Genomic DNA, 25264 nt, shown 5'->3' with positions numbered 1-25264 from the left:
TGAATCTGACTGGTCCTCTGGATCCAGGGCCATTCTGCAGGAAATACAGGGGACAGAGGAACATGCTGAACTGCACATTGGGTGAACAATCAGAAACATCTGGACTGTGGGGAACTCCATAGGTCAAATGGCCAGCTTTTAAAAGACTAAGTATAAAGCCAATAAAGAACGGAGGGAAAACCTGTGGATTAAGAGATTCAAAGGAAACACGTACTTTTTAAACAGGCAAGACAAAACTCCACTGTCTAGGGACATACAAACTCCAGCAATAAACCATAAAGAAACAGGAAATATGACTATAAAAGTCATGTGGGGGGCTTCCCTGGTGGCGCAGTGGTTGAGAATCTGCCTGCTAATGCAGGGGACACGGGTTCGAGCCCTGGTCTGGGAAGATCCCACATGCCGCAGAGCAACTAGGCCCCGTGAGCCACAACTACTGAGCCTGCGCGTCTGGAGCCTGTGCTCTGCAACAAGAGAGGCCGCGATAGTGAAGAGGTCCGCGCACCGCGATGAAGAGTGGCCCCCGCTTGCCGCAACTAAAGCCCTGGCACAGAAACGAAGACTCAACACAGCCAAAAATAAATAAATAATAAATAAATAAATAAATAAATAATATTAAAAAAAAAAAAGTCATGTGGGGAGGAAAAGTGGGATTGGGCTGGGACATAAGGAGGGACTTCTGGGATGACTGTCAGGTTCTAATTCTTGACCTAGACAGTGGTCATGAGGAGGTCTGCTCATCAAACCATCATCTGTTTTGTGGAGATTTCTATATCTGTTTCATCTTAAAAAATAAAGTAAAAAAAAAAACCTTTCCAGATCCCTTACCTGTGCCTTGGCCAATTTCTTTTCCAGAAGGTCCCGTTCCCGCTCCGTTTGCTGCAGACGTTTATTAAGCTCCACTATATCTCCCTTGAGTGATGCCAGGGCTGCCAAGTGAAGCTGCAGTGACGGGAAGAAAGGAGCACAAGGTTAGACCCTTCGGCAGAAACTCATTTCCTTCCCTTCATTTCCTGTAATTAGTGTGATCACATAAAAATAGGTATCATCTACAATGGGACACCTTGGGTGGTATTAATCTCAGGGGACAATGGACAGAAATCAGGTGTGTCACAGGCAAGCTGGATTATCTGGTCACCCTAAATGTAACAGGGAGAACACTCTTACGTGCGGGCAGTAGGACCTAATTTTGGATGGTCTAATAAAAATAGAGAGGAAAGCTGCTCATTCTAAGGGCTTTCTCCAAGTTACTCAGCAAGGATGAGATTAAGAGCTGGTGTGGACTGCCTGATTCTCAAGAAGCAAGGAAAAGGCAGGACCAAATTAGCTTTTACCTTTGGGAAAATATGCGAGTTGAATGGGGCAATTCAATTTTTTTCAATTCAATCACCCATACTGCCGCATGTCCAGACAGACCAAAGGGCTGAGTATTAAGAAGAAAAAAATGGGAGAGCTCATTGTTTCCGACGTTCTCCTCCTCAAGTTGACGCATTAATTTTCTTGCCAGCTCCTCCTTCCTCATTGTCCCCCAGACAGACTAGATCGACCAGATGATGCTTCTGTGCAAGCAGGCCTCTCAGAAGCAGAACCGGAACTCTGATAAATTATGCTATGGCGAGAGAAACCAAGAATCCATCGCTATACCTTTCCCCAGCCAACTCTCTCAGGGTAAGCGGAGCAAGAAGGAACGTTCTTCGCAGATTAACAAGCGTATCACGCACTTCCAGGATCTCAACCCACTCAGCTGTCAGGTTCTGCGCATGGAGCCTGGGATGCACACATGCCTACCACACATGTGCCCGCTGTGGCTTTGCAGGTGGATGGCTGGGACCATCCTTAACATCTGTTCAACCACCGCTCCCGGAGCAGCACCTTCCAGCCTTCCTTGCCCTCTGAGTCACTACTTCGCTGTCTTCACTGTCAATCCCAGGTGGAGCTCAGACCATCCCTGAGGTGAATTCCACATGACACTTGGGTGAGTGATGCGAATCAGAGCAAACCCTCCCTCTTTATAGGGTTTCTGTATAGCTTCTGCCAAGAGGATGTAAAGTAAGGAGTAAATAAATTTGATCTTTCAAGATGGACACAGTGCAGCGGCACACAACTCCACTTTGAAGATTTTAATTTCAGGTTTAGAAAGATGTTCTTTTCTGCAACCTGCCCCTCCACGCTGCGTGGGCTGGGAGGCTTGGGGGAGGGTGAGTATGCGAGAAGGAGACACAGGGCAGGGGCTAGGGTTTCAAAGCGGTTGTTTATGAGACTATCACAGCAGTGACTGTGACTTCACTTAACTGCATCGGGGCTGCAAACCAACAGATCAATAGATGATTTGAAATCAGGAATGCTTGAAATTTAAAAAAGGAAATGTCAGGCAATCTGGTGGTATTTGCCTTCTCATGTAGGGCTAGGGCCACTCAGAAAAGGTCACTTTGGGTTTCAGATACAGGGTTTCTGTGATGAATTCTCAGCACAAATACCACAGTGTTTCCATTGTACAATTTTTTGGAGGCAGTTTTGCTCCCAGCGTGGGGAGAGGGACACAAATTCACTCCCTTACATAGCTGGGTTGCCCCTTCTGCCTCTGAACTGTCAATCTGAGAATGTTCCTTTAGCGACAGACACTGTGGTCTGCTATGCTATTATGTGTGGTCTTGGGAGAAGACCCACCACCTCACCTCTGACAGGAAGGATGAAATACATGGAGAGCAGACATGTTCTTTAAGATATATAGGAGCAGAAACAAGGATCCCAACTATGAGAGCCTAGACATGCTTCCTCTCTCATCCATCTCCCCTCCTACTTCTGGGGGAAAGGGCTGCCTGCAGGGGTTGGGGGAGAATTCGGGGGAAAAGCTGACAGAGGAGACTATATACTCCATACTGACCTCATGAACTGGGCCAGATGGGGAGACACACAGAGTGGTTATTTCCATCACAGTACAGGGCAGAGGGGTCCAGGCTGGGTCACATCCTATGGAGGACAGCCCTGGGCTGAGAGACGATAACACCAGCACTCCGGATTGCCAAAGTATCCATCAGATGTGCTTGTGGGGCAAGTCCCTTCGCTTCCCTGGATGGAAGATGCCTATCTATCGAATACAAATTGATCAGTTTTTCTTTTTTTTTTTAAATTAATTTTATTTTATTTATTTTTGGCTGTGTTGGGTCTTTGTTGCTGCGCGTGGGCTTCCTCTAGTTGCGGCGAGCGGGGGCTACTCTTCGTTGCGGCGCATGGGCTTCCCACTGCAGTGGCTTCTCTTGTTGCGGAGCACAGGCTCCCGGCGCGCAGGCTTCAGTAGCTGTGGCTCGCAGGCTCAGTGGTTGTGGCTCGTGGGCTCTAGAGCACAGGCTCAGTAGTTGTGGCTCACGGGCTTAGTTGCTCCATGGCATGTGGGATCTTCCTGGACCAGGGCTCGAACCCATGTCCCCTGCATTGGCAGGCAGATTCTTAACCACTGCGCCACCAGGGAAGCCTCTCAGTTGTTCTTAATTTGAAGATTCCTTAAGAATCTCATGAATGTGATGGGCCCTTCTCCTAGAGGAGAGTATAAACTTGGTGCTTACGCATGTGTTCCGCCTAATTAAGATGATGACATACTCCGGAATCTATCTATGAACTCCAAACTAAGAACCATCTGGACTAGACACCAGCTCTGTGATGCACCCAAGTTTTGCAGACGGTGTCAAGTGTCATAACCACAGATGTCTGAGTGGAGGAAAGGCCCTCGGCATGTGGCATCTCCCACTTCCACGTCTGCGAGTGAGGACTGAAACCCGGAGATTGACCTGCCAGGTCCCATGGAGAGCCTAGCATCAGAACCAAGGCCACCATGCCCCTTCCTCACTATGCAGTGTTGTATGTGACAGTGATTTTCAGGGTTTTTTTTCCTGTGGATGAAAACTACTTAAAATGTTTGCCTCTGATTATAAAAATAATGAATATGTAACAGAAAAATAAACTAGAAAGTTGGCATTCTAACTTTTTGGTGGTGGCCTTTGGGTGGTTTCAAACTCTTCTGGGATACTTTCCTGTTTAATACTTTTTTTTTTTAAAAGAGAAAGTGGGTTTTGTATTAAAGAAACAAGAGTTGTCATAGTGTTTTCTGCAGGTGAAGGCTGTAGCATAAAAACCGTAAACGGTTATTATCTTTCCCTGCTGCATCTTCTTTCCCTGTCCACCAGCAACTCTGATAGAAGGTAAAACTTTAAAAACCAGGTGCAGTATACACTTGTTCCTTAGTGTCACTGACAAGTACTCAGCAGAAACTAACTACAGAGGTTGGGAGGCGCAGTGTGGAAAGAAGTTTGCCCACAAGTTGCAAGATGTGTTGCTGAGAATGTGGCTGACCGACCCCTCTCTCATTCCCACAACTGAGCACGGGATGAGTCCTGTTCTCACCGCAAGGAAGAGTGGACACTCCCTGCCAGCTTCATCTCCGGAGCTCCCCTGTTCCACCTTGTCCATCACCCAGTACTCAAGAGCTGACCGGATCTCCTTCTTTTGGGGTTTCATCCCCCTTATTCTGGCAGACCTGGTGGTATCCCTGCAAATTCAATAGCTAGAGAGTTTTCGAGCAATGCTACAAGTATTATGACAGAACCTGTGTAGACCTGTGTCAAGCCCAGCATTAAAAAAATAAGAGAATAGAGGTCTTTCCGGGTAATTTTTAAAAGGAGTGACAGTGGGTTTAAATCCTGGAAAGAAAAATTTACCACAGCAACCAAAACTGTCAACTATCTATAATAGAAAAATTATATTTGCATCATTTTTCAGGATCTCTTTACTTATATTCTGGCTTCTGAAATGGCCTCTACCTTGAGTCAGAGCTTCAGACACATGAACCTCGAAGTACCATTAAAAGATGTTTCACTAACCAAAGAGAAAGAAAATATATGACGTTTCCAGTCTGTGCTGGTCTCTTCCCAAACACACTTTTCTCTTCATGCTCAGGAACAAGACCTCGATTTTTCGTTGGTCAGACTACTGCTCAGCTGAAATATCCCAGTTCCCAGCCTCCCTTGCAGCTGGAGCTAGGTGTAGCCATGTGACAAAGTTCTAGCCAAGGAGACAGAAGCAAAAATATGTGGAAGTTCTGGGAAAATCTTTCTGAGGGAGGTCATGCTGTTTTTCTCTTCCTCCAGCCTTGCTGCTTGGTATATTAATGTGATGGATGGAGCTCCAGCAGCTATCTTGCTTCAGAAAGATGAGGTCCACACTGTAGGGAGTGGAAGGTGCCTGAATCCCTAACAACTTTGTAGAGCCACCCTACTAGCTTTGGACTGCCTAACTTCAGACTTCTGTAATAGAATAACAAGAACAGACCTCCGCTGTATAGACCACTATTATGTTGTGACACTCTGGCAAATGAAGTTGATCTGAGCCTAATTTATAAAGAATCAGATAAACCTGGGTTCATATCTCATTTATGATACTTGTTAGGGATTTGTCTTTGGACAGTTGATTTAACTGGTATTTTTATAAATGGGTTTTCTTGCTGTCGTAAAGGCAAAATGAGATGGCCATCCATAAAATGACCAGCATAGTGTCTGAAACCAAGTAAGCATTCAACAATGTGCATTTCCTCTTTCCCAGTCAGGTTTTAAGTCAGCAAGTTTCAAGTCAACAACCTTCTCAGATGAAGCCTCACTATAGGTAGTGAGAGGTACATTCAGATGAGGAAGTAACACAGTCCTGTCTTGGAGCAGCACACTTCCTGGTGGTTAACAGCACAGGAATGAGAGGCCTTAAGCCTTGGGACTTCAGCAGAAGTCCCAAGGCTTAAGGAGCTCACTGTCAGGGCTCTTAATTCTCTGTGAAATTTTAACCCAAGGCCTCAGCAATGTTGGGATGGGACCATGACACTTCCTAATACAACTTTGGGCCTAGCACATGAAGGATATAAATCCATGCATACCTCATATTTCTGGAGATAAAAGATACTAATTCCCTAGGCTGTTTTGAGCCCGGCTTCACATTCATTTTACAGTGCGTATCCAAAGGAAAGTAAACCACCTGGAAATTTGGCTTCAAGACAACTGTCAAAATGGTGGTTATTTTTGGATGAAACATTACTTGACTAATATTTCACAGTTCAGCTGGCTGTAAAGACAAGCTTGCGAAGCCTCTGAGAGATAAGGTGTCCAGCTGCCGGGAGCCCGGGAGAGGAGCAAGCAGTGCCTTTGTGACGGTCTCTCCTGGTGGTTGCTCCTGGGCTATGTGGATAGATGTGCTTCCTATTACCCATTAGCCATGAGACAAAGGGCTTCACACTTCTTAGGATGCCCTTTTAAGCCAGCAGCCCAATGACTCTAATGAGCCCCCAGGAGGACCACTGTGTACTTATGGTTATAAGATGCTTCTTTATCTTGCTACTACTGGCAATAAAAACAACGGAACAGATGCCGGTGCTTTCCTGATCACTTGGCATCCTCCCATGCATTATCCCACTGGGTCTCCATCACACCACACCTCCGTGGCCTACAGGGAGGCTATGATTCCCAGTGTGCTGAGGAACAAGTACTCTTCCCTAGGGCCACAGCTGTTGAAGGGGTCCAGAACCAGAATCGAGGCTGCCAAATTCTAGGCCCACCATTTTACTCATCTTTCTGGGACTTGGGTCTGCTCTTTTACAGCACTGCTTTCAAAGGGACCAAAGGCTTCCACAGCCACACCTGAAACAGAGGAATGAGTTCATCCCCAAGTCTCCATCCAGAGACCATGGAGTACTAATGGTGAGATGGCTGAGCTGGCCTTTTCCGCTTTGTTGGCAGGTAAGCTCACTCAGAGCAAACTGTGTGTGTTCTTTCTCTCCCTGTACTTGGTCTGGCTACCTGAGATGCTCCTGTAGGCCATTCACTGCCAGGGTACCTCTATTTCCCTCCCACCAGTGATGATGGGAATGCCCATCCTGTCCTTCTAAGTGGGCCACTTGCCCTCCAGGTGCAAGGTATACATAGTTCTTGCTCATGTTTGAGTGAGACAATGGGTAGTGCCAACTGCTTCCACTTAGTGAACTGTTCTCTTCCTTAAAGGGGAAGAAATAAGGGCAACTAACCTTTACTGAACACATATTCTTTTTTTTTTAGAGACTTAAAAATATTTATTTTAAAATAACATTAATTAACCCACTCTATGCTGGACACACACTCTTGACAGGTTCTGCACTAAGTGCTTTCTACACTTTACCTAATTCAATCAGCTACAGAGTCCCGCAGAAGAAAGGACACAATCCCAGTGCCAAGCTTTGGGAATATTTTAAGAATTCCAGGCAACTCGATAGTAGTAAGTCATAACATTAATAGTTACCATTTGCTGAATGTTTAACAGGTACCAGGCACTTGGGCTAAGCACATTTCATGCAGTACCTCATTTAACCCTCACCACAATGCTATGAGACAGGTATTATCACCTCCTTCTGACAAATGAGGAATCAAGGTACAGAGGAGGGATAGGAAATCAGCCCAAGGGCAGGGAACTGATAAACAGTAGAAGACATATTCACACACAGACACTCCATGCTCTAATTGTCTCTGCTATGTGCTTTGCTGGTACTTCCAACTCAACATGCCACTGGCCTCCTGGCTTGCAGGATACACATGTGTGCATGTGTGTGCATGTATGTGGATGGGTGGGAGGATGTGGAGTGGGAGGTCAGATGTGCACACTGGCAGAGGCAGGGACAGGGGGTGAAGCAGGGGGCAGGGGGAGATGGCAGGGCGAGCCCTCTAGTGACAGTGATGAAGCTCGGGGCTGGCGGTCAGCTCAGCTCAGTGTCAATTTGGAGACTCTCTTTAACTTTCTGTGCTTTTTCATCTTTTTGAGAAGGGTCTGTACCAGATGGCCCCACCCTGAGTTCTGTGCTTGGGGCTCTGCATACTTTATTTGCCCACTGGTCCCAGAATGGATTTGCTGAAGCTCACTTCCCAAGGAAGCTTCATTTATATACAGAACTGATCAGCAACAATCTTTCCCCTAGAAATTTAAAAAGCGCTGAGAATCACACATAACCTTACGGCTGGCGAGGGAATTCAAGAACATCTAGTTCAATTCCTTCATTGTAAAGGCATTAAACAGACTCAGAAAAACAAGGCTCATCAACTTCAGATTTCCTCATTCCCTATCCAGAGGCTTCCTGCTCTCCCATATGGCAATCCAGGAGCTCCTGGGTAGTGAATAAATGTCTATATCCAGCCCCATCCTTCGAAATAGCAGGAGACATCTGTACACGAGAAAGCAGCCTCATTCAGCTTCCCCTGCAAGACTCCCCACATGCCGGGTGCTCTAATTCAGATACATAAAGAACAAAATCCCTGGCAAAAGGGGAACGTTCCTTGCCAGATGGACACAATCAGGCCTGTTCAGTGGCTTCCAGGACTGGAACATTCCTATTTACAGCTAGAATTCCAGCTAGGGGCACCTACTGTGTAATATTTCAAGAAAGGATGCTCATAGCCTTGAAGCGTAAAAACTCATTAAACACCATCTACAAGATTGCCCCCCTGCATGCTAATCACTTTTTGCTGACCCAGACCAACTCAGAAAACAGGAGCTTTTTGTCTTTCATTTTATCTGATGATTTCATTGGTCAGTGGTCCCTGAGTTACTTTTTAAACCTCCATTGAAGTTCAGTTGTCAAAAACAGCACTCTAAATCCCCTTCAACATGGTAGCACTAAAATACCATCCAATAGACAAATTGATCCTGTCCAAGAGTGCCTGATGTAGGTGATGGTGCCAAATCACAAAGCAGGACCCAGGTACCAACTGTGAAAACAGCAACACCATCATCCCTAGCACCCACCTAAGGCAAATGGCTGGGAGACGGCTCTCTAGGAGGGGAGGTGTCAAAGACTGATCCTCCCAACTTTGAAGATAACCCTCAATCCCACTCCATCTGCAAAAATATGCTCCTCTAAAAATAAGCCACATTGAATTTGTACATTGTCTTGAGTAGTATGGTCATTTTATCAGTATTAATCCTTCTAATCCAAGAACAATGTATATCTTTCCATCTGTTTGTGTAGTCTTCAATTTCTTTCATCATCTTACAGTTTTCAGAGTACAGGTCTTTTGTCTCCTTAGGTAGGTTTATTCCTAGGTATTTTATTCTCTTTGATGCGATGGTAAAAGGGATTGTTTCCTTAGTTTCTCTTTCTGATCATTCGTTGTTAGTGTATAAGAATGCAAGAGATTTCTGTGCATTAATTTTGTATCCTGCAACTTTACTGAATTCATTGATGAGCTCTAGTAGTTTTCTGGTGGCATCTTTAGGGTTTGCTATGTATAGTATCACATCATCTGCAAACAGTGACAGTTTTACTTCTTCCCTTCCAGTTTGGATTCCTTGTCTTTATTTTTCTTCTCTGATTGTTATGGCTAGGACTTCCAAAACTATGTCGAATAAAAGTGGCGACAGTGAACATCCTTGTCTTGTTCCTGATCTTAGAGGAAATGCTTTCAGCTTAGCACCATTGAGTATGACGTTAGCTGTGGGTTTGTCATATATGGCCTTTATTATGTTGAGGTACGCTCCCTCTAAGCCCACTTTTTGAAGAGTTTTTATCATAAATGAATATTGAATTTTGTCCAAGGCTTTTTCTGCATCTACTGAGATCATCATATGATTTTTATTCTTCAATTTGTTAATGTGGTGTATCACATTGATTGATTTGCAGATATTGAAAAAAATCCTTGCATATGAACTAGAACAAATATTTTAAAAATTTGTATGTAAACACAAAAGACCCCGAACAGCCAAAACAATCTTGAGAAAGAATAACAGAACTAAAGGAATCATACTCCCTAACTTTAGACTACACTACAAAGCTACAGTAATCAAAATAGTATGGTGTACTGGCACAAAAAGAGACACACAGATCAAGGGAAGAGAATAGAGAGCCCAGAAATAAACCCACGTACTTATGATCAATTAATTTATGACGAAGGAGGCAAGAATATACAATGGAGAAAAGACAGTCCTTTCAGTAAGTGGTGCTAGGAAAACTGGACAGCTACATGTAAAAGAATGAAATTAGAAAATTCTCTAACGCCATATACAAAAATAAACTCAAAATGGATTAAAGACCTAAATGTAAGACTGGATACCACAAAACTCTTAGAGGAAAACACAGGCAGAACACTCTTTGACAAAAGTCATAAGCAATATTTTTTTTGATCCCGCTCCTAAAACAAAGGAAATAAAAGCAAAAATAAACAAACAGGACCTAATTAAACTTAAAACCTTTTTCACAGCAAAGGAAACCACTGACAAAACAAAAAGACAACCTACTGAATGGGAGAAAACATTTGCAAATGATATGACCAATAAAGGGTTAATATCCAACATATATAAACAGCCCATGCAACTCAACATCAAAAAAACAAACAACCCAATAAGAACTGAATAGACATTTTTCCAAAGAGAAATGCAGATGGCCAACAGGCACATGAAAACATACTCAACATCGCTAATCATCAGGGAAATGCAAATCAAAACCATAATGAGATATCATCTCACACCTGTCAGAATGGCTTTCATCAAAAAGAACACTAATGTCGGCAAGGATGTGGAGAAAAGGGAACCCTTGTACACTGTCGGTGGGAGTGTAAATTGGTGCAGCCACTGTGAAAAACTGTATGAAGGTTTCTCAAAAAAGTAAAAATAGAACTACCAAAGGACACAGCATTTCCATTCCTGGGTATATATCTGAAAAAACCACAAACACTAATTCGAAATGATACATGCACTTCAATGTTCATAGCAGCATTATTTATACTTGCCAAGATATGGAAGCAACCTAAGTGTCCATAAACAGATGAATAGATAAAGAAGATGTGGTATATATATACAATGGAATACTACTCAGCCATAAAAAAGAATGGAATTTTGTCATTTGCAGCAACATGGGTGGACTTAGGGGGCATTATGCTAAGTGAAGTAAGTCCAACAGAGAAAGACAAATACCGTATGATATGACTAATATGTGGAACCCAAAAAATAAAACAAACTAGTGAATATAACAAAAAAGCAGCAGACTCACAGATACAGAGAACAAGCTAGTGGTTACCAGTGGGGAGAGGAAAGGGTGTAGGGGAAGTATAGGGGTAGAGGATTAAGCGGTACAAACTATTAAGTATAAAATAAGCTACAAGGATATACTGTACAACACAGGGAATAAAGCCAATATCTTATAATAACTACAAATGGAGTATGACCTTTAAAAATTGTGAATCACTGTATTATATACCTATAACTTATATAATATTATGCATCAACTATACTTCAACAAAAAATAAAAATGTCACATAATTTTTACTGGAAATGATATTAGCTAACATGTGGACGTGTGCTATGTGCTATTGCTATATTTAAAGCATGTAACATGCATGCACTTTCTTAATTATTTTTTAACATAGCCTTTGGAATAGGTACTGTTGTTAACCCCAATTTAAAGAGGTAGGAATTGAGGCTTAGAAGTTCAGTAACTTGCCAAACTAGTAAGTGGCAGAGCTAGAATGAAAACCCTTGTCAGTCTAACCCCAGAGCCTGGTTCACAACCATCAAGCCTCATGCTTTGCAACAGAATATCCTAGCACTTCTGAGATCCTTTCATGAAACTACTGAGAAGATAAGGTCTCAGACAGAGAGTTCTTTTTATAAGAGGAGAGAAAGCAGAACTGCAAAATTAGCATTAGGGAAAAGGTATTAATTCTTTAAAACTTCCGACATTTTGAGAAACACAAGACCATTAAGCTGATATCAGACCCAGGAAAGCAGAGAAAAATTAATCTCCGGATATGTCCATACCCGATCGATGAGGGAAAGTTAACAAGGGAAATATTGAAGTGTAGGTGAAAAAGCTCTAACTAAACAGTACATGGGAGGAAAGGTTATCTTAACTGATAGATCTTAAAAAATTAAAAATCTAAACAGAATATTTTATATATATATATACACACATATATACATATATATACACACATATATACATATATATATACACACACACACATATATATATATATATATACACACACACTTTAAAATTTACTATACAATAGTTGCTGGTAAAAACAAGACACAGCATTTTCCACTAATAAATTCTTACTTTTTGTGGTGTTATTTTCAAGGGAAACCAAAATTACATGCAATACAAGGATATTTGGAAAGAAACACAAACAAAATAAAGACACAGCAATAACCTGTCAGCACCTGCTTAAATTTCAAGGTGGGTTGCATCCTAATGACACATCATGAAGGAGATCGAGATGTAACAATTAAATCCTGCTAATCAGAAGACATGAATATTTCAGTGTGTACTAAATACTGATGTGATCCCTGAAGCAGCAAGTCCCACAGAGAATTATATGAACAGGAGTAAAAGACTTCCCTGACAAGGTCTGCATTGTTCATAAATTTTTATATTGATCCAGTTTAGTAGGTATTGAATTCCCCATTCTAAAGAAACCAAGTACCTTTAATGGTGAAACACTCAATAAACTCTGCAGATCAGAAAAAACCAAGCTACTGTAACAGCAATAGTTGAGTGCTTTGGAAGTTCCCTGTTTTTTACTGGATTGAAGAAAATGTTTTTTTCTTTGGGAAAACAAGTGAAGATTTAGATTTGAGTGTGTGTGTGTGTATACATATACAGATACATACTTATACACACATACATATATTAACACACACATATATACATATGGACTTTCTATGTATACAAAACTCAAGGCACATGATCTCAGTCTTTTTATTTAAGCACAGGAGACAGCCAAGATGCTGACTATTGAGATATTCAGTACAATCATATTCAAATGTATTCCCAACATTTGAGAGAGATTTTCACATGCACTATTTCTTGTAAAGAAAATCCCTTTAAAATGCTTGATGCCATAAACAAACTCCCATTTCAGAGAAGTCTCAGGCAGGCCCTGGCTTCTCCTTCCGCACCATGGGGCTGCTGACTGATGGGCCATTTCACCACTCACTGCTGCGTCTAATCCAAAGCACCAGGAAAGGGTAGAAGACACATTTCAAATCTGCTCAATGTTCTCTCCCATCAGGGGCCCTGCTGACTGCTTCAGAGAACAGTGTGCTTAGAGAGAAGAAAAGGTCTGAATCTTCTCTCCTTTCCAAATCACCTAACCCAGTCAATACTAGTCCCAACCAGGACTTGTTTCCTGAAAAGGAAGAAAATGAGAGAGGAAGAAGAGAGAAAATGATGGGGAAAACATAGTTCAGTGGTTAAGGACATAGGCTTTATAAGAAAACAAAACAAAAACAAATAAAAACCCCAGACCTGAGTACTAGTTCAAGCTTGGTTAAGTTGTTAAAAATTTCCAAGCCTCAGTTTACTCACCCTGTAATGATAGCCAACCATACAGAATTGTAAAAATTAAACGAACATACTACAGGTAGCTCACTTGAACACAATGCTGCCCGGCAGAAAGGTAGCCACAATGAGTGTTGTCATCTTAATTATCATGATCATCATGCCATGCCTTTGTGCTTGCTAAAAAGTATCAAGATAACTTGGGGCCTTAAAAGCATTGATGGGCTACTTTCCTATCTTCTTGTTTACACAAACCCTGATTAAGCAATCAGAATGACTCATCATTACCTTGAGGCCCAGTTCACATTAGTCAGAGTGATCTACACTTTGCCTGCCTTTCAACATGTGCAATTGGATCAGCAGCTCCCTATATCCTGGCTGGGCCTGCAGGGAAGCCGGCAAACACATTTATCCTCAACAGCCTGCAAACTGGAGGAGCCTTATGCCCAGTCTATACTCCCCACCTCCTGGCTCCTCATAGCACAAGGTAAGAGAGGGTCAGGAACCAAGTGGGACATATACAGTGATCCCAAAATGAACTTCCATAAAAATGTATCTGAAGACAGAAGAGCTTAGTGTAAGCAAGGATATGCACAAAGACCTGTTCATGACAGTAAAAAAAAAAGAAAGAAAGAAAAAGGAAAAATAGTGGCTGAATAAATTGCATGATATGCATAATATACTATGTTGCCAACAAAACAGAGAAATATATAATTAACATGGTAATCATAACTTCCCATATGGATGCTGAGTCAATTCATTCCGGCTGCCTTCCACCTGTCCCCACCAACCAACTGGAACAAGTTTTCCTTCTCCCCTACTGCTCCTCTAGCCTTTCACTCCTCTTTATCTTTCATAACACTTATTACTCCCTAACAATATATCATACAAGTTTTTTGTTGAGTCATTCCCCCACGAGGCTATAAGTTCCAAGAAGGCAGACATGTCACGGAACTAGGGAAATAGCCAACGAACAAGATGAACTGTGCCTGGTACATGGGAGGACTTCAGACAGATTTGTTGAATGGATAAATTTAGAAAATTAGAAGATACAGATAAAAGAACTTACATTATCCTTACCCCTACCACCTAGAGATATCTGTCAAGTATTTTTCTATGTGTAAATAGAAGTAGCTTATAAAATAAAGTAAAAATAACTTAGGTGAAACAATGTCTAATGTAGTACTGTCTTCCATACTTCAAACTCTCTGAATAATTCACTGTATCGTTAATATCCCCTCTAGGTCACCAAATGGCTACAACAGTTCTCCATTCCCCCAGTGGTCCCTCCAGGATGTCAGTGTTTTTGGGGTTTTTTTTGCTACATGGTACCTAGGACCAAGCACAATACTCCAGATGAATTCTGGCCAGCACACTTCTATGTGCCAGGGACCATGCCAATTGCCTTATATGGGTTTTCACTGAATTCTCACTCAACAAGATAGAACTAATTATTACTTCATTCTGCAGATCAGAAACTGAGGCACAGTAAGTTTTTCTAGTACTTAAAACCAGAACCTCTCCAGCTGACCTACCCTATTCATCAATACTGCATCTCATTTACCATGGGTATCCAGGGTCAAATGTTTTAGATCACATGATCTGACGTGGCCCAGGGAGAGAATCTGAGAAGCCAAGACTGCGGACCTGGATGGCGCCCAGCACCAGATGGTTTCTAGCAGTGTCGCACAAACTGGAAACACCACTGGCACCAGAAGGGAGTTGCGGTGAGATCCCCTGTACTTGCTTTGTCAGTGCCCAGCGCTGGAGGCAAGAAGCACAGTGCAGGTGAAGGGCAGGGAGAACTCTGTGGCCAGACAAACCCAGAAAGACCCCGTTCCTGTAAGTGAGCCATTAACCCACCCAAGCAGGTGTGCCCCCCACCCATCTGCCAGTGCCGGCCTGGCCAGCGCCTGGGGAGTGTTTCACAATCCCTTGCCAAATCACGAAGATGTCAGAACTGCAGATGAAAGATGTAACGCGAGCAAGTGAGCCACAGACTAGAACAAAACACTGTGGTTTGGGTCCAGCTTGACAGCATTCCGGCTCCTTTCCTGTAAGGAGCTGCTTTGAGGGCGAAGGCACCCTACCCTCCCACTTGGCCTCTAGAAACCACAACACAATACGAATTCAAAAGGCACCTGACAGCTCAGCATTATTTTAATAAACAAAGCCTCCCTTTCTTCCCCCTCTACCTACAAAGAACACGTTTTATCACATATGCCTTGACAACTTTCTCTCTTACAAATTGATTCCTCTTTCCTGCTCCCTCCATTTCGCCAGGCAAACTCTGAAATGCTTAAGTACAGTGGAGGGTGTGGTAGAACTCACTGCAGACGGGGACGCTGAGGACAACGTGAGGTCTCCTGCATGCGTGCTCACCTCCAGCCCGCCGCTGTCGTGGGCCTGCTGTACGGCCCTTGGAAGAGAAGCAGCAGAAAGGATAAAGGGGAGGCCACGCCGGGTGGCTGATGAAACAAATTCCTTTGGGTGCAGATAGTATCCGTCGCTTCTGACTTTCTCTAAATGGAAGGAGCCCCCAGTGGGGAGACACTGTCTTTGAGCCTCTAGTGCACAGCCCCCAACAAACCCAAGCACAGTCTGACCTCACTGAAGGATGGCGGCAGAGACAGACACGCTGGTTGCTCAGGAAGGTGGGGAGCTTTGGGGCAACCAAACAGCAAACACTCTCCTAGAAGGAAGAGGTTCTCTCATCACACATTTTTGATGTGGCACTGCTTTCTTCCCATCATCTCGGTTCATGTGCAAACTAAACTCTTCCTGTGCTTGCAAGGGAGGAACTGCATATTTTCCCAAGCTCACGAAGTGCAACCTTAATCATTAGATCCAACACACCAGAGAAAAAGAGGTGACACCTAATCCTGGAGTTTCCTGTACTGTCTACGCTCTCCCCAGCACCCCCTCCCTCTTACCTCCTTAGAGACGTGGCACTAGAATGCAAACAGAAAATTCCCTAAAGCTGCCCAATTTTGTTTCCTGTAAGCAGAAAGGCAGTGTACAGAGAAAATATTAAAGACTCCTAGGCTGTTTAAGAATTAAACATTTCTAACCTACATAAAAATATCAAAGGAAATCCTAAATCTGGCAGTGACTAGAAATACTGCCATTTCAACAACACAAAACCAAAATTTACTCAAACTATTAAAGCTAAGCTTCGCTGCTAAAGAAGTTGACACTGTCAATCACTAGGCACAGGACTAAACACAGGGCTGGAAAACATGGTGAGCAAGCTTTTGCCTGATATTCAGAAGCCTTCTCCTCAGAGGCCTGAGTGAGTTGCCCTGTTCATTTGCCCTGTTGTCAAGATTCTGAATGTTAGTGTGGGTCATATTATACTTTAAACGCAAACACCACTCTGAGATGAGTAAACAAGGATGACAAAATCCAAAGACTCTGTGAGATAGCCTTCCTGTCAGTCTTAATCCAGGCCATCATTTATTAAAAAAAAAAAAAAAAAAAATGAGCTTAGCTTTGGGCTCCCAGAAAAATATCACAAATGTGAAGCAGGATTATTTAGCTCCAAGGCAAGAAGGATGAAGGCAAATTAGCACTCGCCGATAGGCAAATGACGAGCTCTTACACTGAGGGCAGTCACCAGTGTACCCAGTCCAAGACAATGAGTTTACATTTCAGCTTGAGGATTCAGGTTTGCTCTCAACACCTCTCCTGACAGTGGAGCTTGTTGTGTCTTCAAAGGTGCAGTAATGCTATAGAATTTCTCTCCGGGAAAACCTTTCAAGACAGGGGCCAGTCTCCTCTCTCCGGGCTGATGTGGGTACAGTCCTGCCTGGGAATTTAGTCAACTGCCTCTCAAAATTCATTCCAGTCTGATGATTCCCTCATTTTACACCAATAGATGTGCCGGGCAAAAAAGGTGAGTCAACACACAGATTATGGAGGACGTTTCTTTTCATGTGGCAAAGGAAAACAGAGGTTATTTCAAGGGAGGCAAGGGCACCACAGAGTAAGCTGTTTTGACTTGTTTTCTTGGCTTTTTAAAATCCTGGCAATCATGCTGTGGCTAACAGAGCAACATTTACAGAAGCACACGATCGGAGCACTTCATTCCTTGCTGCACTGTGGCCCCGAGAGCTGTGGCATTTACATACCTTCAGGGCCAGGGCTACCCAGAAAATGACTGCAGTGGAACTGGATGTTTATTTAAAGTGACTGATACATAAAGGATTAGCTCCACTTCCCCCCATATAATGGGCTAGAGAGAAAAGGTAAAAACCACCACCTTAAATTTGCAATGGAACAGGTCTCAACTCCCTTTTGACCTTTAAAACAATCTTTCCAGGGGCAGGGAAACCTAATCTACAGCTACCAACTTGCCCTTTCATTGGCCATCTTAAAAGAAAGTAAAATTATTCAAAAGTTGCCTACTATCTCAAGATTTTAAAAATTAGAAATTTATCTCATCTCATTCCAGATATTACATTCTTTTGGGCAACAGATTTATGTTCACGAAGAAAAAGTGGGAACCTATCAAATCATTTCCTGGGGAAACAAAGAGCCTGAGAGTCTGCTTACAAAGCAAGGTTAAGTTGACTTTTCTTCAGTTACTCCACATACCTAGTGCCGTATAAACCACGGGCTCGCCACAGCAAGCCGACATGGAGCTTCTGCACTGTACATGCTCAAGTCAACGTGGCAACTAGACAGCCTTAAGGAACTGATAACTCAAATGAGGAGTGTCAGAATTTGGCTGAAAAGGTGCTCTTTTTTTCTTAATAAATTCCAGATGTTAAGAGTAGCTATCCATCTAGAGACCAGTTCTTTACATAATCTGTTCTTTAAAACCTTCTGAAAAAATGTAATTGCGTTTCTTTCTCCCACTGCATTTTATGGACAGAAAGGCAGTTATTCATGTACTTCCAAAAAAAAAACTTAAAAAATTTAGTTATTCCCCATAAGTTAAACGATTTCCACAGAAATACATTAATGGAGTATATGGAATGATAAATCTATGCTATGAAAGATGATAATAGAAAGCAGACCTCGCCTATGGTGAGTTCAAATTCCAGAATATATCATATGCACAAAACTCTTGTGGTTTATGGAATTCTGAATCTCCACGTTTGAATAGTGGGTGCAGGCCACAGCTTTCCTGAAGTCTTTTTTTTTTTTTTTTTAATATATTAAGCCTTTCCAGCAAGTGGGGTGGGGGAAGCAGAGAAGAAGGCAAACAGATTGGAGGTGGGAGGGGTGAGCAGGGCAGGGACAAAGATTTGGCAAGGCTAATACCATGCACTGCCTTTCACCCCTTAAAGTCAGTATAGCAAAGATCCCCTGAATTGGGGCTAGACCAGTAGCAACAGCTTAGGCAGGCTTCAGCCCCCATCATATCCACAGCTCTCCTGCAGGCACCCAATAGAAACAATCATGTAAAGATGGTGTTGGCTAAGAAAACAGAGCTTTAAGACAAGCTCCCTGTGCCCCCCGCCTCCCCCAATCCCTTGCCCCAGAGCATTCTGTATAGAAATTCTGCAACTGCCACAGTCCACGCTACTCTGCCACGGGAGAGGGGAAGAGGAGACACTGATTTGCATCCCTCTTGCTGTTTTGTGGGGAAGCAGGAAAAGGGAAAGGATAAAGGGGAAGGAATTCAATCCAAAGGGCAGGGGGAAAGGGGAAATAGAATGGATATGCCATACACATGGAGGCGGCCACTAATTCTGAAGGAAGCCAAGAAACCCAGAAGAAGAAAGGAAAATATGAGAAAATAATTACAGGAATTAGCATGATAGGTTTAAAAAAATGGGCCTGTTGGGGAAAAAAAAACCCAAGCTCATAGATACAGAGAACAAGCTGGTGGTTGCCAGAGGTGGGGCGTGGGTAAAATGGGTGAAGGGGGTCAAAAGGTACAAACTTCCAGTTATAAAATAAGTATGTCCTGGAGATGTAATGCATAGCATGGTGCCTATAGTTAATAATACTGTCCTGCATATTTGAACGTTGCAAAGAGAAGAGATCTTAAAAGTTATCATCACAAGAAAAAAAATTCTGTAACTGTGTGGTGACGGATATTAACTATACTCATTGTGGTGATCATTTCTTAATATATACAAATGTTGAATTATCACATCATACACTTAAAACTAATATACTCTTGTATGTCCATTATACCTCAATTTTTTGTTGTTTGTTTTTGAAAAAAGGCCGTTCGAAAGACTTCTTTTTGCAAGACAATTCCTGCACCTAAATGTGACAAGCCTTCATCTTGCATCACCACCTGTAATGCCATCCCCACAAACTCCCAGCAAGCATTCCAAGGAGGAGCTTGCATGCTCAGGTAACTGGGTGGAGTGGACCGAAAATCAGCTCAATCAGCTCTTTTGTTCTCAAAAAAGAACTCTCTCATTCAGATCCGGTCAAACTGCTTAGGTGCAGAGCCAAGGGGTTAACGTTCAAGTTCAGAAACTCTGTACGGGTCACATTCTGGCCCTGCGGAGACACAAGGGCGGGTTTCTTAAAATGCGTCAACTTGCCGTCCTCCCCATGACAGGTCACCTTTTGAACTACTGGGGGATGACCTGGGAGAAAAATCGAAAGCTTTGCAGCCAAGCACTCCTGTGAGAATGTAGGGAACAATCAGAGGGCTGTCTAGAAAACAAAATGCCTCATTTCTTTAATAGTAGCTATTCAGGTAGCAAGAGGCAATTCAGAAATGGCCAGCAAAGCACAATGATTGAGAAATAGGAATAAATGATACATTTCTATTCTGCTCCAGCATTTATGCACTGCACAATTTCACTTTAGTTAAGTAAAGTACTTTCTTCTGGGGATGGCAAGTACGTGATACTATGGCCATAGCTACTATGATAGAATAAGATGGATCTACCCCACATACATCAACTCCGATGTAAAATTCTTAGGATTTTTTATAAGATGCACACGTGTATTTTTTTGAAAGGACAGGATCATTAGCAGGTCTGGTCTTCATGGAAAGAAGTAATTAACGGTGTCTAAATTAAATTTTTTCTTTCTTTCTTTACAGCAACTACTTCTTTTAAACAAGGACATGTGGAGTCATAGGATTATTTCATTCATCTTTTTTCTCCTTTTCTTCAATGGACTTTATTTCTACCCCATGGCAGAAACCAACCTTCTCTTGTAGAACTGGGCAATATATCATATATCGTTTTCCCATCTCTTAGGCAGGAAGTTACATTTCTGAAGACTTCTGACAAACCACAACTGCATGAACAGTGCCTTGCATGTGGGTGCACATGTGCACCCACGCACGCGCATCTGCGCCTATAATTAAAGTATCTCAGGGCCCAACCTCGTCTACCCTCACCCACTCCTGTTTTCTTATCTGTTCTGTGGAAGCTAATACCTACCCTACCCACTTCCCAGGGATACTGGGAAAAGCGGAAATGTTTATGTAAGTGTTGTATGTTGTAAGCACTATTAAAATGTTAGTTATGATATATGATACAGTTCAAAATGTTATTTACTGACCTTTACATGTAACTCCCCTTACTTGGGTCCTTAAAATTCATCTCCAACACACTTTATAAAGTTTGACAAGAAGTCACGTCATGGTCTACAGGCTCTCTGCTAACAGAGTCAGTAGTTACAGCATAAGCAATCACCTCTGACATGTCCTGCTCCCACAAAGGAGCCTTAAGGAGCACTGATCTCTAAGGACAAGACTTGAAATTTGAGGGTCAGGACCCATATACTGCCAAATCACTTTCAATATCATTACACTAATAGGAGTCTCCTAAAGTAAAGGATGGGTATTTGGTTCCCATACTGGGATTATTTCATCCTGAACTGAGACTTCACTGAAGTGCTGGGGATGAGCGTCCCTAAAGCTTTGGCTTCAGATATGCTGGGTGTTCTTGAGAACCATTTCTGTTTTGTAGGGGTGTTTGGCCATGCCCTTATCAAATCACAGAAAGTTCCTGGAAGTTTACTCAAATGTCTTCCCTCAGCACAAAAACCCTCTAATCACAAACGCATACATCCACAAGGAAGTTCTGAGACAAATTCTGCAGAGCACAACCACAGCATGCTACAAGATCGTTTCCCAGCAGAAGGGAGCCATTTTCTTGACTCTAAAGACTAACAGATGAAGCACAGACAATAGAGCTGTTTCATCACTCTGGTACAGATTAGCCTGCATTTCTGCACCAAAACGTATTAAGCTCCTGTCTGGCAATTAGCTGACAAGGGCAAAAATGCACAGACAAGCAGAAGGTGGAAACCCCTTTAACCCAGGAAACCTCACTGGTGGCTCTGCATCCCGTATCATTTCACAGTGGTTATTGGACAGCCTCCAACAAAAGAAGCAGCTATGGCAAAGAAATTCTCCAGAAATTGTGAAGTTTCAAGGCACAGAAAGTTTCAGAGATGTCTGCTTGTCAACCAGGAAGTCCTGGAGCTCGTCAGTAATTGACACTGTTGCAGGAAGCCCCCTCAAAGAAAGGCTCGTCCTTCCCTGTCCCTATAATCCATCTACCAAGAGCCGAACTTTTTGACTTAGAAAAGGTAAAATGGAAAACTATCCAATTGTGGTTGGCCGTCTTCAGGCACTGTGGGAGCCCTGGGAAAGAAAAGGATTATTACTTAAGGAAAGGATTCTGTGTGAGAACATATAAGGCACTTTTTTCCACTCAAGGAGTGGAAGACAATAGCGACACATACCAAGGACAGTACAGACCAAATGAATATAATTCAGCTCAAACAATCCAGGTGCCTGACTTCATGCTGATGACCAAATCCTGCTTAAAAATGAGACTGTCACAGCTTCTGTCCATGTGACCACGGAACAACGCAAGTAAGCATCTTTAGGTGTCAAATCACCTCTTGAAAGTTATTTAACAGCCAAGGTAAGATTTTGGAGGTTATTACAGCCACTTAGCTTCTTCAGCAATTCATTTGGATACAGAATATGCTCCATTTCCGTTTCACACTATATGTGGTTACCTACTTCTTACAGCTTTATAGCTGAGACATCTTTCCTTTGCACGTACATCTCTTCCCCTTTGTACAAAACCTTGTCTGAATAAAAAGGGATGGGGTCGCAAGTATACCATTTTACTCTTTCCTCACACCTTTTAAACACTGACAGAACCCAGAACAAACCAGGCTACAAGAAAGAAGACCCCCAGCTATGGCCATCTGTCCATCTTAACATAATTACCTACATGCTGGAGGTACCATAATTTAACCATCAACCCATTATTGTATGTGTAACCAATTTTCCTTGTTGAATAATGCTGCAATGAAGAACATTAGGACAAATTCTTAGAAATGAAATTAGCATTTGGACAAAGCTTCTGAGTGTGAAACTGCCTCCCCCACAAAAGCTATTGCAAGATATACTTCTGCCAGTTCTATCTATTTTGCTTTACTCCCAACAGCCCTAAATATATCACTTAAATATGTATTTTTTACCAGTATGGTTCCAAGATGACTTTTAGTCTTCATTTCCTTGATTAAATTTAAACTTTTCCCCTAAATCTACTGGACACGTGGCTTTCTTTTTTAATGGCCTGTTCACATTCTTTGCCCATTTTGACACAATGTTGACTTCTTAGAGTTTGATACATATTACAAATATTAACCTTTCACCATATGTATTGCAAATCTTCTTTCCCAGTTGTCTATTCACCTTTTAATTTACATAGCATTTTGACATCTGTATGTTTGATATTTTTATGTTGCCTCCATAAATCTTTTCCTTTACAGAATTTTCCCTCGGTTTTTTGTTTAGAAAGTCCTTCTCCACTCTGTTCAGATAGTTACCTACATTTTCTTTATTGTGATTTTTTAAAATGTGGTCAGTCATTTTTTAAAAAAAATTATTTTTTTATTTATTTATTTTTGTCTGCGTTGGGTCTTCGTTGCTGCCCGCGGGCTTTCTCTAGTTGTGGCGAGCGGGGGCTACTCTTCGTTGCGGTGCGCGGGCTTCTCATTGCGGTGGCTTCTCTTGTTGTGGAGCACGGGCTCCAGGTGCACGGGCTTCAGTAGTTGTGGCATGTGGGCTCAGCAGTTGTGGCTCGCGGGCTCTAGAGCACAGGCTCAGTAGTTGTGGCGCACGGGCTTAGCTGCTCCGCGGCATGTGGGATCTTCCCGGACCAGGGTTCGAACCCGTGTCTCCTGCACGGGCAGGCGGATTCTTAACCACTGTGCCACCAGGGAAGTCCCTGGTCAGTCATTTTTAAAAAAACTTTATTCCATGTGGAATTTCATTGTATACATATATTACAGATCTAACCTTTTTGTTTATATTTGTATTTATTCCAGCATTACTGAATAATTAAACCTTTTCTACTTATTGCAGCCATTATGATATAGCTAAATCCTTTTTATATTATTTTAAATTATAGTATTACAATGTTTAATGTTTCATTAATGTACAATATCCCCTTTTTATTGTTTTTCAAGAATATTTTAGCTATTTGTTTATTCTTCCAGATGAAATTACTATGAAGATTTAAAAAATCTCACAGGGCTTTGGATCAGAACAACATTAAACTTCCACTCTCCCCCCCAAGTCAATGTGGTCATGTATAAAACTGAATTCCATCTAATAACATGGACAGTCCATCAATCAACTGTAATTTTCATTGTAGTGGCTCTCCTTAACCGAGACACAAATTCCTTGAGGACAAACACAATGTCTGCTCTGCTCCTCAGTGTGTTCCATTCCTAGCACCTAGTACAGTGCAAGCACACATACAATTACTGAATGAAATCAAAGCGACCTAGAACTGTTTTTGTCTTGAGCATCTCATTTAGTATCTCTTAACCCAAAATAGCTAAACCAGCAACGTAATTGTGAATGCACCTGGTGTGTGTAAACTGAGCAAAGGTGTACAAGGGATTTATAGGCTACGGTACCCAAACCTGGCCAATGGAATAACCAGCTTCAAAGATGGTGTCCTTCCTAAATTACCACAATGGGCAAAAGAAAGAGGAGGGTAACACTGCCGCAAAGATGAACTAAAATCAACAGATTAGGAATTCATGCTTGAGAACTGCAGGAACTTTACTAGAGTGAGGTCCTTTTCATATCATTGCCATGGAGGAGTAGAGATCAGCTAACTATTTTTTAAAAGTCCTAGACCCAGTGCCAAGAGAGATTTCGGACATTTAAAGAGCGATGGCCCAGGACAAGGGTAGGTAGAGAGGGAAGTGTCCTAGGTCAAAAAGATGGCCTGAATTAGTGCTCCTGACCTGTCTTCTTCCCAACGCCTTGCTGAAGAGACTCAACTAATAAAAATCAGCCAGCTGATAGAGGCTGGAAGGAATGATGGTGAATCGCACCCAGATTACTGATAAGGATCACCTGCATTATTCATGACATCTACAGAATGCCTCTTTTGATCTAACAACTTACTAGATATATTTACAAAGATTACAGCACTATAATAATGACAAAAACTAAACAACTGCAATACATAAATGCTCACCTATAGGGGAGTGAATGAACAAACTGTCCATGTCCACACTCTGTGGCTGTGAAAAATAAAGATCTATTGGAGATTTTAGAAAACCATGATATATTGTTAAGTTTAAAAGAAGACAAGGATGTATATATAGTCTGATCTATTTTTATAAAAATGTTCACCACATATATAAGTACTTGTATATTGTATGTGAGCACAGATGGGTGTTGAAGAATAAATACCAAGTTGGTAACATGGGTTAAGGAGGGAGATGGAATATATGGAGGAAAAGGGGCTGAGTTGGCTTTTGCATGGTACACTCGGCCCTCTGTATTCTGGAATGAAGAACCCGTGGATACGGAGGGCCCACTGTACTATGCTATTTTACATAAGGGACTTGAACAGTCACAGATTTTGGTATCCACAAGCACCCTCGAACCAATCCCCCCCGGGATACCGAGGGACAACTGTATACTTCTTTGTCATTCGATTTGTTACAATGGGC

General features: G+C 42.3%; 1 protein-coding gene across 2 annotated transcripts in view; it reads right to left on the bottom strand.

The window, feature by feature from the left end:
* The window catches only part of MCC (MCC regulator of WNT signaling pathway), a 418786-nt gene that overhangs the window by 106208 nt on the left and 287314 nt on the right, over positions 1 to 25264 (bottom strand). For both annotated transcript variants that reach the window (XM_061189513.1, XM_061189514.1), the window contains one exon: positions 829 to 942. In XM_061189513.1, the coding sequence (XP_061045496.1) occupies positions 829 to 942 (114 nt within the window). The remainder of the gene's footprint in view (positions 1 to 828; positions 943 to 25264) is intronic.

This window comes from Eubalaena glacialis, chromosome 4, assembly GCF_028564815.1.
Source record: "Eubalaena glacialis isolate mEubGla1 chromosome 4, mEubGla1.1.hap2.+ XY, whole genome shotgun sequence".
NCBI lineage: Eukaryota > Metazoa > Chordata > Mammalia > Artiodactyla > Balaenidae > Eubalaena > Eubalaena glacialis.
Note: the sequence above shows the minus strand (reverse complement) of the source record. Positions and strands in the feature narration are given on the sequence as shown.